The sequence below is a fragment of the Oncorhynchus masou genome, chromosome 8 (genome assembly GCF_036934945.1).
Source record: "Oncorhynchus masou masou isolate Uvic2021 chromosome 8, UVic_Omas_1.1, whole genome shotgun sequence".
NCBI lineage: Eukaryota > Metazoa > Chordata > Actinopteri > Salmoniformes > Salmonidae > Oncorhynchus > Oncorhynchus masou.
Genome location: NC_088219.1, coordinates 42,920,896 through 42,940,345, shown reverse-complemented (window position 1 = coordinate 42,940,345; position 19,450 = coordinate 42,920,896). Strand labels below are relative to the sequence as shown.

Here is a 19,450-nt window from a genome sequence, read left to right as displayed (position 1 = left end):
GAAGTCAATCTCTCCTCCACTTTCAGACAGGAGAGATTGACATGCATATTATAAATATTAGCTCTCTGTGTACATCCAAGGGCCAGCCGTGCTGCCCTGTTCTGAGACAATTGCAATTTTCTAAAGTCCTTTTTTGTGGCACCTGACCACACGACTGAATCAAGATGGGACAAAACTAGGGCCTGTTAGACCTGCCTTGTTGAAAGTGTTAAGGCGGCAGAGAATTGTTTTATTATAGACAGACTTCTTCCCATCTTAGCTACTATTGCATCAATATGTTTTGACTCTGACAGTTTAGTCATCAACTTGTTCAATTTCCACATTGTTAATTGCAATATTTAGTTGAGATTTAGGTTTTAGTGGGTGTTTTGTTCCAAATACAATGCTTTTAGTTTTAGAAATATTTAGAGCCAATTTATTCCTTGCCACCCACTCTGAAACGAAGTGCTTTGTTGAGTGTTGCTGTCATTTCAGTTGCTGTAGTAGCTGACGTGTATAATGTTGAGTCATCCGCATACATAGAAAATTGGAAAAAAGCAAGAGGCCTAAACAGCTACCCTGGGGATTTCCTGACTCTATTTGGATTATTTTTTGATAGGCTTCCATTAAAGAACACCCTCTGTGTTATGTTTATCCACATTATAGCAGGGGGTGTAAAGCCATAACACATACATTGTTCCAGCAGCAGACTATGATCAATAACGTCAAAAGCTGCACTGAAGTCTAACAAGACAGCCCCCACAATCATTTATCAATTTCTCTCAGCCAATCATCAGTCATTTGTGTAAATACTGTGCTTTTTGAGTGTCCTTCCCTATAAGCATGCTGAAATTCTGTTGTCAATTTGTTTACTGTAAAATAGCATTGTATCTCGTCAAACACAATTTTTAACCAGAAGTTTACTAAGGGTTGGTAACAGGCTGATTGGTCAGCTATTTGAGCCTTTACTATTCTTGGGTAGGGGAATGACTAGTTTCCCTCCAGGCCTGATGGCACACACTCTAGTCGGCTTAAATTGAAGATGTGGAAAATAGGAGTGGCAATATCGTCCTCTATTATCCTCAGTAATTTTCCATCTAGATTGTCAGAGCCCGGTGGCTTGTCATTGTTGATAGACAACAGTCATTTCTTCACCTCTTCCACACTGACTTTACAGAATTCAAAAGTACAATTCTTGTCTTTCATAATTTAGTCCGATACACTTGGATGTGTAGTGTCAGCGTTTGTTGCTGGCATGTCACCCCTACATTTCCTTATCTTGCCAATGATAAAGTCATTAAAGTAGTTTGCAATAGTAGTGGGCTTTGTGATGAATGAGCCATCTGATTCAATGAATGAAGGAGCCCAGTTGGCTTTTTCCCAAAACATTGAATTTAAGGTGCCCCAAAGCTTTTTACTATCATTCTTTATTTCATTTAATAGTTTCTTTTATTTAGTTTAGTCACATGATTTCTTAATTTGCAGTACGTTAGCCAATCAGTTGGGCTGCCAGACTTAATTGCCATACCATAAATGTTTCAATTCCTCATCAATCCAAGGGGATTTAACAGTTTTTACAGTCATTTTCTTAATGAGTGCGTGCTTATTAGTAACTGGAATAAGTAGTTTCATAAATGTGTCATGTGCAGCATCTGGTTGCTCCTCATTACACACCACAGACCAGAAATTATTCTTTACATCATCATATGAATCACTACAAAACTTATTGCATGACCTCTTACACACTATATTAGGCCCAGCCTTTGGAACTTGATTTTCCTAGATATGGCTATTATATTGTGATCACTACATCCTATGGATTTGAATACTGTTTTAAAGCAAATATCTGCAGCGTTAGTAAAAATGTGATCAATACATGTTGATGATTTGATCCCTGTGCTGTTTGTAACTGCCCTGGTAGATTGACTGACAACCTGAACCAGGTTGCAGGCACTGGTCAAGTTTTTTCCTGAGTGGGCAGCTTGATGAAGGCCAGTCAATATTTAAAATCACCCAGATTTAAATATACTTCTCTGTTGATATCATATACATTATCAAGCATTTCACACATATTATCCAGATACTGACTGTTAGCACTTGGTGGTCTATAGCAGCTTCCCAAAAGAATGGGCTTTAGGTGAGGCAGATGAACCTGTAGCCATATTACTTCAACAGTATTTAACAGTAGATCATCTCTAAGCTTTGCAGGAATGTGGTTCTGAATATAGACTGCAACACCACATCCGTTGGCATTTCTGTCTTTCCGGTAGATGTTATAAGCATGTATTGCTACCATTGCTACCACACATCAAAGATAATATCTAAGTGAGTTTCAGAGATGGTCAGAATAAGAATGTCATCTGTTACAAGCAAGTTATTGACTTCCTGGACCTTGTTTCTTAGGCTACATATGTTAATATGGGCTATTTTTAGCACTTTTCTGGATTGCTTGATTGTTTTTAATGCTTTTACTGGGAAGCTTAGAGGTAGATTTACTCATGTTATTTACATTGGAGATGATAGTGCAGAGTGAGCTCTATAAAGTGGTCTTCCTACTATTGCACACCACTTCAGTGCTAACAGTGTAACTCTGGTTTATAGGCTCATGATTACTGCTTACAATAGCTGTAGGATAAACAGATGTATTCGATGCAATTAGGGGTACATCAATTTAATTACTTACATTGTGTTTGCCAATGCCCTTAAGATCATATATATATAACTCTGGTTTATAGGCTCATGATTACTGCTTACAATAGCTGTAGGATAAACAGATGTATTCGGTGCCAATGCCCCTAAGATCATGTACAAACGCAGCCTTGAAATGCGTGGACAGAGACCAGGAGCCAAGATGATTTGGATCGACTCAGTCATTCCTGTAGAGTATAGGTATCAGTGTAGGTATGAATAAAAGTGACTCCAGCAGAGCTACAGTAGTCAGATGTGTAATGCCAGCAGTCTCCTGAATATTTCACACCCGCGGCCCAACGATGGTACTGGACCCGAAATGCTAAAATCAGTTCTTTAAAATCCATTTTCAAACGTTCTGAGCTAGCCCTTCTGATATCATTTGACCCCACATGGACTACGACAGTGTCAGCTCCCGGCATCTGTGGTAGAACAGTCTGAAGCAGCCTTGTTATGTCCTGTACTCGTGTTCCTGTGGTAGAACAGTCTGAAGCAGCCTTGTTATGTCCTGTACTCGTGTTCCTGGGTAGAACAGTCAGAAGCAGCCTTGTTATGTCCTGTACTCGTGTTCCTGTGGTAGAACAGACTGAAGCAGCCTTGTTATGTCCTGTACTCGTGTTCCTGTGGTAGATCAGTCTGAAGCAGCCTTGTAGTGTCCTGTACTCGTGCTCCTGGGTAGAACAGTCTGAAGCAGCCTTGTTATGTCCTGTACTCGTGCTCCTGTGGTAGAACAGTCTGAAGCAGCCTTGTAGTGTCCTGTACTCGTGCTCCTGGGTAGAACAGTCTGAAGCAGCCTTGTAATGTCCTGTGGTAGAACAGTCTGAAGCAGCCTTGTTATGTCCTGTGGTAGAACAGTCTGAAGCAGCCTTGTAATGTCCTGTGGTAGAACAGTCTGAAGCAGCCTTGTTATGTCCTGTCCTCGTGTTCCTGTGGTAGAACAGTCTGAAGAAACCTTGTTATGTCCTGTACTCGTGTTCCTGTGGTAGAACAGTCTGAAGCAGCCTTGTAATGTCCTGTACTCGTGTTCCTGTGGTAGAACAGCAGGAAGCAGCCTTGTTATGGCCTGTACTCGTGTTCCTGGGTAACGCAGGGTTCTTGCCTTGGGGACCGAGATGTTTCTCACCATAGAGCTGCCTATGATGACAGCTGGTGATGTTGAAGGTCTCTAAGGCAGACTCACGGTCTGGTGAGGCTGGGAGCTCCGAGGATCTGAACCCGAGGTAGAAGCCACCGGAGAGAGAGACAGAGCTGAGGACGTAGGCACCTCCGGATCCGATCTTGATTGGGAAGTCACCACGGACGAAGGCGCCGGAACCTTTGGATCCAGGGCGGCAAAGCCGTTTCTGGTCTGTCAGTTCCGGGCTCAACATCTCCATGGAGACCCCCGTTGCCAGAGTGACATACTTCCGTGGCTGGTTGGTTGGGTCGAGATCAGCTCCGTTCTCCAGGGAAAGGGGAGACCTCTTCGGGGATGGAACACCGCCGAGCACCGGCCAGTTGGCTGTGGAGAGCCGACACGGCAGCAAAACTTCCACCAGACCAGAGCGGTGTCCGGCTACTGGGGTAGAAGAAAAGTAAAAAGTAGGTTGGCGTGGGTTCCGCAGTAGCTTATGTAGGTTTGCTACTTGCTTGCTAAGAGTAGCTACTTCGCTCCTGTAGTCCTGCAAGCAAGCAGTTGCTAGATTGGAAGTCAGCCTGGTCCACATTGTCCCCGAACAACATGACAGGAGAGTGACAGGTAAATAAAAAGGGAGAGTAGCACATTATTTTCAGGTGACTTGCTGTGTATAAATAATATTTAATTCCTTGCTCCAGCAAATGTATTCAAATTAACAAAACAGAGTGATAGGAAAACACAAGTATACAATGAGACTGTCACATAGGCCTACAGTGTCATAGGCCTGTAGCCCAATGTGATTAGTGAGAAATTAGCTTTATATCATGTGCTGATATTTAATCCTGCTTGTCTGTAATGTCAACTTTCAGCACTTTAGTTGCAGAGATTCAGAGAGGGCGACACGCAATGGAGAGCGCTGCAAAGATAATTAGATGAGCATGCGCAGATATCGACCCAGACATAAGAGTCACTGAAGGAGGATCAGGATGCCATCATAGACATTCATGTATCCTTCGATGGCACTTGGCACAAGAGAGGCTTCACTTCCACCTACGGGATAGGTGTGTGCATTGGTGCTGGTATCAGCGAGCCATAGAAAATGGAGGCCATACATTTTTTTTATAGAGAGTGGTACCTGTATATCAAAATAATATAGCACGGAGGAACCCAAAATGTCTGAACTCTGTAATATGGTCACGATGCCCCAAAACTGTCTTCGTGGGCAAAAGCAGCCAGTATGGCAGTAGCCACGTTCAATGAGGGAGCCACTGCTATAACAAATGTGATGAACAGATTGTGGCTTGACAGCACTTTGGTGACACTGGAGAAATCAGAGAGGAGTTGTGAGAGCTGATGCTGCTTCAATGGCGTGTGCCAAGCGTAGGCGCAGGTCACATGACACAGGCAAGAAAGTAAAGAGGCACCAACAACAACTCAGAGGGCCTTGTAGCTGATTAATCTAATGCACATTTTCAACAGTCAAATTGTAGCTGATTAATCTAATGCACATTTTCAACAGTCAAATTGTAGCTGATTAATCTAATGCACATTTTCAACAGTCAAATTGTAGCTGATTAATCTAATGCACATTTTCAACAGTCAAATTGTAGCTGATTAATCTAATGCACATTTTCAACAATCAAATTGAGCAAAGTGGTGTGTATATTTGCCCAACAGACCAGTATTCAAAGCATATGCTTTATTGCTTGAACCAAATGTATTAAACATGCTAATGTACTTGTAAAAAGGTATATTTGATGTGTATGTCAGTTTAGTAGTGATCTGAATAAGAGTTTAATTAATGTGACAAATTGTCATATTTATGGGAAGGGCATTTTAATAGCATTAAGCCTATCTCCATTTTATCCAAATGACATGTTCCCGGTGCGCCAACTCATTTCAGTCTACATTACCATTATTCCACTCACAGGTCCTTAGATCTTAGTCAGAATTTTACAGAAGCTTCTTTTAATATCTTGTCATTTTGATTTTAAGTGTCGTGTGTAAATGTTTGCAAAATATGCATCCGTCATACATGTGGAATAGTTTGTTTTTTTTAAATCCATGAAATGACAATATTTTAATAAAATGATCTGTAGAAGTCTGATCATTGAGTTTATCACAATAAGAAATCAAATAAAACTTTCTACCTTGAAGCAATGTGTTGACAGATTGTAAAATGCAAGTTAGCACATATTTAAGGACATTTGCATATCATTTAGAAATGTATAACATTTATATAATACAATAATATTTGTATACTTTCAACTGGTAAAGTTTAAGTGTAAATGGAGAACAATCCCCAGTAGCCTGTGGTGCCTAGGCTTGAACACGGTTCAGATTCATTTAGATCTGTGGACCATATCTTTTTAATGGCTTGCTCAGAAGTCTGTATATATTATAGAAATTAGTCCTTTCTCGGGCCCAGATTATTTATAAATCCCGTAATTGGATGGTTCGGTAGTTGGCTTTCCTAAGGGACTCCATAGGCCAGCATAGCTGACTTAAATTGTAAATGGAAAAAAAGGATTTGCCTCGTAATGTGTATGCATCTTTCAAATTTTGGAATGTTCTGAAACTATTATTGTCAATGATATCCGCAAGGGTACGGATCCCACATTTGGACCATTGGGGGGGGGTGCAAAAGGCCACCCTCCAGACCTCAAGGCATTATTATTATATTGGAGTATGGGCATGCCATTTTGACTCCCAGTTAAGTCGTTTTTCAATGTTACGCCAAATAGAAATTGTGTGAACACAAGCTGTTCTATAGAATAGAGTTTTAGATGGGTGAAAGATTAGTCGCAGTCTCGTCAGCCTGAAGAACAGATTCCGCTGGCTGTTACGAATCCCTTTGGCCCGACAGTCTAGGGGTGGGATGGTAAACGAGACCCGTAACATAACTCACACAAATTATAATAGTGAAAATGGAACAGGGAGAACAAATAACCACGACAACTTAAATCTACCGTCAAACTCTGGGTTTGTTAGTAAACACACGGTAATGAGCTGGACCCAAGGAAATAAACAATAAGCATCCAAAAACACCCCTAAGCTAGACGAGCCTATTTCAACCACCGCTAACTAAAAATACAGTGGGTGGTCCGCCCAGTTCTAACTAGTGTATTTAACAAAGTTTATCTACGGGTAGTGTATGCCTATGGGTGAACTGTCTGGTTACCCCCTTTTCCCACCAGCAAACAAACACTCAAACACCAAAACAATACTCACAGGTGGGGACATAGTGACATGTATCCTAAACCACACAAGCGCTCTATAAACATATGGCATCTACAGAGAGATTGCTCCAGAGAAAACAACTGACAGGGTTTTTAAACCAAGGGAAAGGAACTGTGATTGGGTAGGAGAAAAGGAGCAGGTGTCTTCTGATTGGTGACTGATTGGGGAATGATGATTGCCACCTGTGAGTAGGGGAGATGGAGAGAAAAGAAATACACACAGAATACTTGTATCCGTAACACTGGCATTGGTACACTAACACAACATAGGATGTACACACAGATTACACACACTAAACGGTATCCCAGCCACATATTTCACCTGTGACCTTTGATCTGAGGCCAGAGCTGTCAGGTGTATAACCCATCCTCAACCTCTAATCTCCCTCCATCTCCCGCCATCTTTCCCTCTTTCTCTACCCCCTCTCTCTCTCTGGATGGCAGGGTGCTAATCGCCATCTTTCCCTCTTTCTCTACCCCCTCTCTCTCTCTCTCTGGATGGCAGGGTGCTTATCGCCATCTTTCCCTCTTTCTCTACCCCCCCCCCCTCTCTCTCTAGATGGCAGGGTGCTAATCGCCATCTTTCCCTCTTTCTCTACCCCCTCTGTCTCTCTCTCTCTCTGGATGGCAGGGTGCTAATCGCCATCTTTCCCTCTTTCTCTACCCCCTCTGTCTCTCTCTCTCTCTTGGTGGTAGGGTGCTAATCGCCATCTTTCCCTCTTTCTCTACCCCCTCTCTCTCTCTCTGGATGGCATGGTGATAATCTCAGATTATTTCTCTCATGATTAATCTGTCGTCGTGTAATCTTTCTCTGTACAACCATCTGCACTCCCTTCTTCCCTCTCTTACTCTCTGTTCCTCTCTCACCGACATCACAGCAGCACTCTGCAAACTACACTAGAGCTACAGAGCCTAGGGAAAGTAAATACACCCCTTGCACAGTTGTCACGTTGTGCTGCCTTAAAATGTCATTAAAAAAGTGTAACGTTTAATGTTCTACACAACCAGCTCCACATTTTCCAAGAGGAAGAAAAAGTATAGAAGTGTTTCTAAATGAAAGGTCCTGTGCAGTCCAAAAACCATGATGTCACCAGGCAGTCTGAAAACCTCCTCCCACTCCATCCCAACAAGCTGGGATTTCAGGCTGTCTTTTCAAACAGCTCTTACAATAAAAGGTCATTTTCACAATTTTCATAGTGTTCTTCCAAACTCATAGGTGCTGGACTGTTGGTCAGGAAGAAAATAAATATTAAAGGCTCAACACCCAGGTCTTTTGAACACCTAATCCTGGGATAGAGCTGTATATTCCAGCGGGCCCATAATCACTTTTTTTATGCAAAAGACTCACTAAAATGGCTTTCTAAGAGTGTTCCTGAGGGGTCCAGTGTAAGTGCTGGCTTAAATCTCCTTGAAAATCAGAGACAAGGTTTGAATATTGTTGTCCATCAATGACTCCCAACCCCATTGAGCTTGAGCAATTTTGACAAAAACAATGGATATACTGTATGCTGCCCTAAGAGTTGGTAGAATCTTATTGAAAATTATTTACAGCTGTACTGGCTCCCAAAGGTGCTTCCACCAGGTGTTAACTCTGGGGTGTGAAGACATACGCAATCAAGACATCTTAGGTTTATTTATTTTTTTGAAAATGTTCTATAGTTTTCCTTCACTTTTAAAGTGTGTAGCTGCTTATGTAGATCAATAGGGGAAAATGCAAATGTAATAAATTGTTAGATTTCATTTTAAGGCAGAAAAATGTGACAACTGTGCAAGGGGTGTGTAGACTTTCACTAGCCACTGTACTTGGGTTCAGAACACAAACACACACACACACACACTACTGTATCTCCCTATGAGCAACGGGCAGTTGTGATCTATCTGTGCAGCCCAGTGGTTACATACTGTAACTAACAGGAATGGACCAGGACCACTTACTCTACCTCTTTTCCTCTCTCTGTCTGAATCACTCATTCATCTATCCTCTCCACCCCTCTCTCTCTCTCCATCAACCCCCGCCACCACTCTCCACCACCTCAAGGATGAAATGGGTTCTCCTACGCTGGGTTGGGTGTGTTTGAGTGTGTGTGTGTGTTCTGTCGGATGAGAATGCTACTCTTGCTCTGTGTCTGAACTTTGGGAACCAGGAAGACAGACTTAGAAGCTACAATATCATCCGCTGCACCACTGGCGTCGCTTAGCAATCATCTCAATACACACACACACACACACATACGTTTTTTTCTCATATTGTTGCTATGGGGCAGTATTCTACATCCACTAGCTATATATCCATTCCATTTACATCCACCATATAGGAGCATAATTGGTGTCTGGTCTCTTACATTTCAATGATTGTGTTTGATTATTTTATTGTTTCTATATTGTTCTGGGATCATTTGTGTAACTGTAAATCATTCCTTTTTACATACAATCCACACTTATCCTTAGCATTCTTCATACCCCTTATGGTGTTCATGTCCGTCTCACTCTCTCCTCCATCTCATCACTTCATCCAGAGATGGAAATCCAGCCCCAAAATTCACATCTTGGTGAGGATATCATTGTATCCCTCTTCCCCCCTCTTGGTGAGGATATCATTGTATCCCTCTTCCCCCCTCTTGGTGAGGATATCATTGTATCCCTCTTCCCCCCTCTGCTCCTCTCTTCCTCCCTTTTATTCTCTCTCTCCACCCCTTCTCCTCTCCCTCCTCCCCTGTTTCTTTCCTCTTCTTCTCTCTCCATCCTCTTTTCCTCCTCTCCTCTCTTCTTCCTCTCCTCTTCTCCTGTCTGCCACATTTTCAATTGTCTCTTACTCATCCTCTCTTCATGAGTCACTTGTCAGTGATTGCTCATTCAGACAGTCCACCTGAGAGTGTGTGAGAGAGACAGACAGATATGCTATGTTGCATTGCTATGGTTTTGACATAGTATTATCTGACTTGGTATGAGGGGCGAGCCATTCTCCCAAACACAATCAGTTATTGTGTGTGTGTGTGTGTGTGTGTGTGTGTTTTCTCTAAAGTGTCTGTGTTCTGGTTTATGTTGTTGGTCTTGGTCAAATATACCAAGTTCCAGGTTCTACTAAAACTTCTGATATGCTTTGATATGATTGATGGAATCAGAGTGCTTCTCGCTACTACATGCTGATTGGGTAGGTGGTACAGCGGAAGGGGAGTAGTGGGTATGGGTAGGGTCGCAGATGAAGAGACCTAATCCAATTCAGCTCTAAACCATTTGATCTGTTGAGCTTCCAGTTGATCAGACTTGTGTTATATGAGCTGTAGGTTGTCTATCTATCTCGGCTCAATCACTTCTAACGCAGCCCCCACACACACTAACCACACCCTTCGATAGCCTCAATCACTTCTAATTCCGCCCGCCCACAGACACTCACCATGCCCTCTGACTGGCTGGCTGCACACTAACATCCGGTTGTTTATGACCCCGCTGAGGCTAATATGGCTGTGGACTGAGGAAATGGACTCATTTAATTGCACTGGACTGATATACTGGGCAGGATCAATACTGTGAGTCAGTGGGTGTGCAGCCAACCTATCAGAGGGTGGTCCGGGGGTGGCAGCTTAACCACTAGATCAGCCTCTGGCACATATACCTTTTATTTGACCTCACCCACATCCTTACACCCACATCTCTCACTTTCCTTGTCTGTTGTGCCATAATTGAACCCTTTTTTTTTTGGTCCACTGCTGCAGCCTAACAGCACGAGAAACAGCACAGTCACCAGCCCCAAGGGGACCCCCACTGCTGCACTGGTACACTCCTCCTTTATTTATCACTCCGTCTCCCTCCGTCTCTATTCAACTTTACTCTCTATTTGTCTCTGTCAGTCTCAATTTCCTCTGTGTTTTTGTTGGTCTGTATCTGTTTTTCTCACCGTCTGTCTGTGTCTGTTTATCTTTCTCTCTCCATGTCAGTCTGTCGGTCGATCTGTCTTTGTCTCTGCATCTGTCTCTCTTTCTGTCTCTGTCTTTGCCTGTCTTAACCCCTCATCGCCTACCTGTCAGTATTGGTTCTGTGTGCATGTGATTATTTGCATGTGTGTTTTTGTGTGTGACTATGTGTACATAGTCACACACACACAGGTTGTAATAGCTTTCAGGTGCCATCATCGAGTAGCTACCCTGACTAACTGGTTGAAGCGCAGTCACCAGTCATTGCCCTGTGACATTTGGTCTATTTGTGGGTGATGGTGTTGTTGTGTGTCACTCAAGTTGTTGGTTGGCTTTGGGTTTTGATTTGGGTTCTTGCTAGTGTGAGAATGCATGGCTATATGAGACTAATTTTGGGGATTTAGTTTTCTTAGAGGAATTCTTCATATTACCATTTCCTTCCATTAAGCCTTTGATGACCTTTTCACAGGGAAAGTCTCTCTCTCTCTTCCTTAAGTTTAACCAGTCTTCTTCTCTCACTCTCTCCCTCCATATCTCTTTCTCTCTCTTCTCTCCGCTCCTACAACTCTGCTCTCGAGCATCTCTATTTCATCTCTTATGTGTCATATCTCTCTGTTTGTCCCCTCTCTATCTCTCTATAGGAGCCTCAGACCACTGTTATCCATGTGGATAGGAACAAGGTATATCCTTCTTCCTTCTTTTTCTCTACGCCTTTCAGTCCTCTCATCTTTGTCTTCTCTTGCTTTGTCCTGGGCAAGCTGGTGTGTTAGCGTATTATAGCGCATGCATGCGCACGTGTGTGTGAGTGAGTGTGTCAGTGCGTGCGTGTCTATTATGACTCCTGGTTGGAGAGTGTTGTGTGGGTTGTAGGTCTGGTCTTTGTGGGGTTTTTTTAGGTCTGGTGATCCTGCATTCCGCAGTCAGACAGACCTGGGAACAGCTGCTTTGTATAATCACATTATGTGGAGATATATTGTCCACTATCGCCACCTTGTGGAAGTAAATGGAACCACAATCTGGTGGTTTAGACTGGTATAGATCACTGCATGTATGGACAGCACACTGGATGTGTGTCATATTTAAGGTGGACAGCAGGCGTGTGTGTGTGTGTGTGTGTGTGTGTGTGTGTGTGTGTGTGTGTGTGTGTGTGTGTGTGTGCGTGTGCGTGTGTGTGTGTGTGTGCATTGATATGTGTCATTGACATGTCTCTCTGTGTCTACAGGACTCATCTGACAGCAACACCACTATTGAGGACGAGGATGTGAAACGTGAGTCTGACACACACACACACACACACACACACAGAAAAGAGGGACAGTAAAAAGGGAGGAGAGGGGAAGGAGAGAGGAAGGAATGGAGGAAAAAGAGAGGAAGGAAGGGCATTTGAGGATGTCCAGCTGCTAAGTATACATTAATCTCTTCTGCTGGCTGAAAGAGCAAGGGATAGGGGGAGGGATAAAGGGATAGGGGGAGGGATAAAGGGATAGAGGGAGGGATAGAGGGAGGGATAAAGGGATAGGGGGAGGGATAAAGGGATAGGGGGAGGGATAAAGGGATAGAGGGAGGGATAGAGGGAGGGATAAAGGGATAGGGGGAGGGATAAAGGGATAGGGGGAGGGATAAAGGGATAGGGGGAGGGATAAAGGGATAGAGGGAGGGATAGAGGGAGGGATAAAGGGATAGAGGGAGGGATAAAGGGATAGGGGGAGGGATAGAGGGAGGGATAAAGGGATAGGGGGAGGGATAAAGGGATAGGGGGAGGGATAAAGGGATAGAGGGAGGGATAAAGGGATAGGGGGAGGGATAAAGGGAGGGATAAAGGGATAGGGGGAGGGATAAAGGGATAGGGGGAGGGATAAAGGGATAGAGGGAGGGATAGAGGGAGGGATAGAGGGAGGGATAAAGGGATAGAGGGAGGGATAGAGGGAGGGATAAAGGGATAGGGGGAGGGATAAAGGGATAGGGGGAGGGATAAAGGGATAGAGGGAGGGATAGAGGGAGGGATAAAGGGATAGGGGGAGGGATAAAGGGATAGGGGGAGGGATAAAGGGATAGGGGGAGGGATAAAGGGATAGGGGGAGGGATAAAGGGATAGGGGGAGGGATAAAGGGATAGGGGGAGGGATAAAGGGATAGGGGGAGGGATAAAGGGATAGGGGGAGGGATAAAGGGATAGGGGGAGGGATAAAGGGATAGGGGGAGGGATAAAGGGGGAGGGATAAAGGGATAGGGGGAGGGATAAAGGGAAAGGGGGAGGGATAAAGGGGGAGGGATAAAGGGATAGGGGGAGGGATAAAGGGATAGGGGGAGGGATAAAGGGGGAGGGATAAAGGGATAGGGGGAGGGATAAAGGGATAGGGGGAGGGATAAAGGGATAGGGGGAGGGACAAAGGGATAGGGGGAGGGATAAAGGGATAGAGGGAGGGATAAAGGGATAGAGGGAGATGGACCTTCCCTGGTAAGTCTTATCTATGTACAGAAATAGCATGATGAGCTCAACGTGCCACACAGGCAATGAGAGAGGGTAGAGGGAAGGAGAAAGGGACAGAGCGAAAGAGGAGTAGGAGAAGAGCGAGGGGACAGAAAGACAGACGGAGGGATACGGGGAAAGGGAGAGAAGGAGGAGAATAAAAGAGAAGCGAAAGCCACAGAAAAGAGAGGAAGAAGAACGTCAAAGAAAGAAAGGATTGAGGATGAAAGACTTTTCCAGGGAAGGTTCTAGTGACTGTAGCCCAGTGGACTATATCTCGTCAATCCGTTCTATTGGAGAAGTCTTCATTCTGCATGGCCCTGCATACACCTCTATGGAAACCTGAGTGGCAGGACTGTACATCATGGGTGAGTGTGGATACCATGCTAGGAAAGAGTGTGTGAGGGTACTTATGCTCAGAGGATGAGAGAGGGCGATGAGAGAGCAATAAAAAGAGAGAGAGAGATGACTGAGAGGATTTGCCAACCCGAATAGCAAGCAGTCTGGTGAGTAACTGTGCTATGACAACAACCCTCACTCTGTAGTTGAGTTACACAATGCAGTGTGTGTTTGTGAGTGTGTGACTGTGTTTTGTATGTGTGAATGTACAGTATGTGTGTGAGCTTCTGCTGTGTGTTCGAAAGTGTAACAATGTGTTGCTCAACCGTTTTACTGTCCCGTACCTGTGGTCACTATGTTATTTGTTCCCTCTGCAGTGCGAAAACAGGAGATCATCAAGATCACTGAGCAGCTGATTGAAGCTGTCAACAATGGAGACTTTGAGGCCTACGCGTGAGTACACTACAACTCCCAGACTGCACCTCACCATAACACTACAAATCTGAGCCTGCACCTGACCCCAAAACTGCAACTCCCAGACTGCACCTCACCCTAATAATGTCTGCTATATTATTGTGCGTAATGAGGTAATTTTCCCAGAGATCAGTGCTTTTTAGCTAAGGCAAAATGGTGCCCTATTACTCTTAGCCTGCGTCTCACTATAACAATACAACTCCCAGACTGCACCTCATCATCACCCTACAACTAGAGGTTCTATACTGAAATTGCTTGAGCCTGAGCTGTTGCTTTGAGCTGATTTGTTGTGCGCGGATGTGTTGTATTGTGTTGTGTGTTTTCAACAGGAAGATCTGTGACCCATGCCTGACGTCATTTGAGCCGGAGGCCCTGGGGAACCTAGTGGAGGGCATGGACTTTCACCGGTTCTACTTCGACAACCGTAAGACAACCACTACACAACCATAATAAGACAACAGGTGTAGATAACCGTAAGACAACCATTACACAACCACAAACAACAACAGGTGCCACAAACAAACCTTTCTCGCCCCCCCCACCCCACCACACAACAACTACACATCTATTATACAACCTTTAACATCTATTTCTCCCTCTAGTTCTCTCTAAGAACAGTAAGCCCATCCACACCACCATCCTCAACCCTCACGTCCACCTGATTGGTGAAGACGCCGCCTGCATTGCCTACATCCGGCTCACGCAATTTGTCGATGGCACGGGCCGCCCACGCTCCAGCCAATCAGAAGAGACGAGGGTGTGGCATCGCCGGGAGAGCAAGTGGCAGAACGTTCACTTCCACTGCTCTGGAGCACCGGCCGCACCGCTGCAGCAGTAAACTGGTACACATAAAACACACGCACAAAACCACGTACACACTCATTCTCTCACTCACTCTCTCACTCACTCACTCACTCACTCACTCACTCACTCACTCACTGTATATGTGTGTGTGTGTGTGTGTGTGTGTGTGTGTGTGTGTGCTTTTGTCTTCCAGGAGGAGTAAGAGAGAGGGGAAAGGGAGAAAGAGAGTTGTAGAGTGAGAGAGGAGAGGAGGATGGAGAGAGATACCTGCCCCCCCACCCCATTGCAGCGCTCCCTAATGGCCAGTGCATGCTACTGCAGCGCAACAACACACAACCTCAACCCCTCCTGGACGGACACACACACACACTAGCTGCAGCATCTGACTGCTACTGCAACCATATCAATCCATTAGAAATGTTTTCAGACTCAAACCAACAGTCCTGTATTCAAGCTCTCCTCTCCCTCTCTCCCTCTGCTATAGACCCACTCCTGGCACACATACATATAGGATCTACAGTTTAAATCAAGTGTATTATTATTTATATTATTACTATTACTACTATTGTTGTTATTATTATTATTACTATTATTGCTGCAAGTAAGTTGTTGTTGTTATATTGAAACTTTACAATATCTTTAATGGTCCAGTTGAAACTCTTTAAAGTGGTTTGTCCCTGGTTTGTTCTTAACGGCAAGCATGACTTCTCCAGTGTTATTCTCAGTGACTATTGTTGAGTTGTTCTCCTCCAGTGAAGTCACATTTTTACATAACACTGGCCCGCATACCAAAATTAGCTACTCAAAATGGTGTTGGGTTACAATTTGCGGGCTTACATTTTGTCCCGCTTATTTTCATGATGCAAGTACGAAGAATGGACATTTTCCGTAGCTAATGGCATTTTTTTGTTTGTTGCATTGCGTACTTGTGTAAAGTTTAAGGTAGGTTTAAGGCTGCTTCCCAGCTGGCATATGAACTGACCACACATTGCACAACAAACCCACTGGATTAGTGTAGTGGTGTGTTTTTCCTGCTGTTTTGCTTGTCATTTATTCCGAAATAGGGAAACAGGCTACCCTCTAATAAACTGTATGCTCCCGCACCCCCACCCCACCCCTTTGGCGCGAGAAGACGATGCAGCATGTACCTTTCTATATTGTTGTTCTTATTACTTGATTCTCTGTGTGTTGAGCGTTGCAAATAATCACTGACTATACCTTACGTTTGAAATGATTACACACTATACTACAGTTTCATCGTGGTGACTAGACTGCATTATTTGCATGAATTTGAAACATGACGATAAATTTGGTGTTATTGTTAATTGTGTGGATTTTTTTACTGAATGCTGGTGACCTATGAACTCCTATGTCTATTTTCTGAACTTTGTAAAAGTGCATCAAAGTATTTTTGTCTGGAGTGTATACCATCATGAGGATGATGATGATGAAGATGATAATGATGACAAATGTGTAATGATGATGCTTATAAACATGCTTTTGTACAGGCTCTATTGCTGAGGCAGAGTGGGTTGGTCACTAACAGTGTTTCATATGGTTATTGGTATGATTTTATTGTGAACAGATACTGTACCTATATATATCCAGGGGCATCATTTATAAAATGTTAGTACGCACAGATTTGATCATAAATTGTCCATATGGCAAAATCCACATCAACGATGTGATGATAATATGCAATTTACATAGATTTTGCATTAAGTTTTGTGATTTATATAAATGAAAAGTGCTTTTTTGTGAACAACTATTTATGGGTGTTGACAATTAATCATATTTTAAGAAATTATTATACAATTGTGTGATGGCTGAAATGTAATATAGGAACTAAGAACTTTTATAAATGAATCCCCTGGTCCAGGGGAACCACATGGTGTGCACTGCAGGCTTTTGTTCCAGCCCCGCACTAACACACCTGATTCACCTAATCAAGCGCTTTATTGTTAGTTGATGAGTTGAATCAGGTGCATCAGTGCTGGGCTGGAACAACAACCTGCACATCGTGTGGTTCAGTAGAGTGTACCAGTATGTAGTGTCCCTCCCTCCCTGTTGACTTACCTTGCTGTCTGGCAATGCACTTAATCCTAGGACCCCTAGGGGGAGCCACAATATACACTGAAGCACCTTTATCTAAAAGGTTTAGAAATTGGGTTAAACATTTGGGCTTGTCCTAAGACCTGCCCTGGCATACACACACTATAAGGCTCCAGTCACACACAGGGCCATGCACCTTTGTGTTTTTCCAGTAGACCCTCACCTGTGTAGTAATAGGATCAGAGCTAATCAGGCCAGCTAACACCTTCAGGTTAAGGTCACTCAGAGAGATGGCATTACCTCACACGGTCATTGATTAAACGAAAACTGTTTGTGTATGTGCGTGTATATTCGTCTTATCCAGCTCTAGTTACATAAAGCCAACCACTCCAGTATTAGTAGAGTCCTGTTAGTCCTAACCTTCATTTTAAGTCCTCTGTAGAGAGTCAATTGTGGGCTTGCCATCAGACTCGCATCGTCCACTTTCACAAGATGGAGTTTGTAAATGTGAATCCAATATTTCTCTTCTTGGTTCTTCTTCAGTGATGATGAATTCTGTTCTTCCAATGAGCATTCCTCTATAATAATGTTGTGTGTTGAGGTGTTATACAATATGTTACCAATAAAGAGAACTCTTGTCAATGCTAAGATCAGCTGTGTCTGGATCTCTTACTGACACCAAGGGCAACACACATCTACTAAATCATATCGGGAGCAGAAGAAGCACTATTGGCTGAAACCTTGTGAAGGTCAAAATAATGAAAACATATCTAGCAAATCTATTAATTGTAAAATGTTGTTTACTTGTCCTTGCCATTATCGTACCTGATGATAATTGTTTTGCTAACGTACGATCTGGGTCACCGGTTTGCCTGGGAGGGGGTCCCTGGGCAAGAAAAGGTTGAATACCCCTAAATAGGTACAGTGGGGCAAAAAAGTATTTATTCAGCCACCAATTGTGCAAGTTCTCCCACTTAAAAAGATGAGAGAGGCCTGTAATTGTTATCATAGGTACACTTCAACACTGACAGAGAAAAAAAATCCAGAAAATCACATTGTAGGATTTTTTATGAATTTATTTGCAAATTATGGTGGAAAATAAGTATTTGGTCAATAACAAAATTTTATCTCAATACTTTGTTATATACCCTTTGTTGGCAATGACAGGGGTCAAAGTTTTCTGTAAGTCTTCACAAGGTTTTCACACACTGTTGCTGGTATTTTGGCCCATTCCTCCATGCAGATCTCCTCTAGAGCAGTGATGTTTTGGGGCTGTTGCTGGGCAACATGGACTTTCAACTCCCTCCAAAGATTTTCTATGGGGTTGAGATCTGGAGACTGGCTTGGCCACTCCAGGACCTTTAAATGCTTCTTACGAAGCCACTCCTTCGTTGCCCGGGGCGATGTGTTTGGGATCATTGCCATGCTGAAAAGACCCAGCCACGTTTCATCTTCAATGCCCTTGCTGATGGAAGGATGGTTTTCACTCAAAATCTCACGATACATGGCCCCATTCATTCTTTCCTTTACACGGATCAGTCGTCCTGGTCCCTTTGCAGAAAAACAGCCCCAAAGCATGATGTTTCCACCCCCATGCTTCACAGTAGGTATGGTGTTTTTTGGATGCAACTCAGCATTCTTTGTCCTCCAAACACGACGAGTTGAGTTTTTACCAAAAAGTTATATTTTGGTTTCATCTGACCATATGACATTCTCCCAATCTTCTTCTGGATCATCCAAATGTTCTCTAGCAAGCTTCAGATGGGCCTGGACATGTACTGGCTTAAGCAGGGGGACACGTCTGGCACGAGAGGATTTGAGTCCCTGGCTGCGTAGTGTGTTACTGATGGTAGACTTTGTTACTTTGGTCCCAGCTCTCTGCAGATCATTCACTAGGTCCCCCCGTGTGGTTCTGGGATTTTTGCTCACCGTTCTTGTGATCATTTTGACCCCACGGGGTGAGATCTTGCGTGGAGCCCCAGATCGAGGGAGATTATCAGTGGTCTTGTATGTCTTCCATTTCCTAATAATTGCTCCCAATGTTGATTTCTTCAAACCAAGCTGCTTACCTATTGCAGATTCAGTCTTCCCAGCCTGGTGCAGGTCTACAATTTTGTTTCTGGTGTCCTTTGACAGCTCTTTGGTCTTGGCCATAGTGGAGTTTGGAGTGTGACTGTTTGAGGTTGTGGACAGGTGTCTTTTATACTGATAACAAGTTCAAACAGGTGCCATTAATACAGGTAACGAGTGGAGGACAGAGGAGCCTCTTAAAGAAGAAGTTATAGGTCTGTGAGAGCCAGAAATCTTGCTTGTTTGTAGGTGACCAAATACTTATTTTCCACCATAATTCGCAAATAAATTCATTAAAAATCCTAGAA

The 19,450-nt window shown here is 43.6% G+C and overlaps 1 protein-coding gene across 5 annotated transcripts in view; it reads left to right on the top strand.

Annotated features, from left to right (window-relative positions):
* The window catches only part of LOC135544700 (calcium/calmodulin-dependent protein kinase type II subunit beta-like), a 60,868-nt gene extending 43,148 nt beyond the window's left edge, over positions 1-17,720 (top strand). For 2 of the 5 annotated variants that reach the window (XM_064972536.1, XM_064972535.1), the window contains exons 15-21: positions 10,737-10,796; positions 11,576-11,614; positions 12,157-12,202; positions 14,120-14,195; positions 14,546-14,640; positions 14,819-15,058; positions 15,214-17,720. In XM_064972536.1, the coding sequence (XP_064828608.1) occupies positions 10,737-10,796; positions 11,576-11,614; positions 12,157-12,202; positions 14,120-14,195; positions 14,546-14,640; positions 14,819-15,054 (552 nt within the window). In that variant the 3' untranslated portion in view covers positions 15,055-15,058; positions 15,214-17,720. The remainder of the gene's footprint in view (positions 1-10,736; positions 10,797-11,575; positions 11,615-12,156; positions 12,203-14,119; positions 14,196-14,545; positions 14,641-14,818; positions 15,059-15,213) is intronic. The other 3 variants (XM_064972538.1, XM_064972537.1, XM_064972539.1) reach the window with 2 other exon arrangements.
* Positions 17,721-19,450: the final 1,730 nt, after the last annotated feature.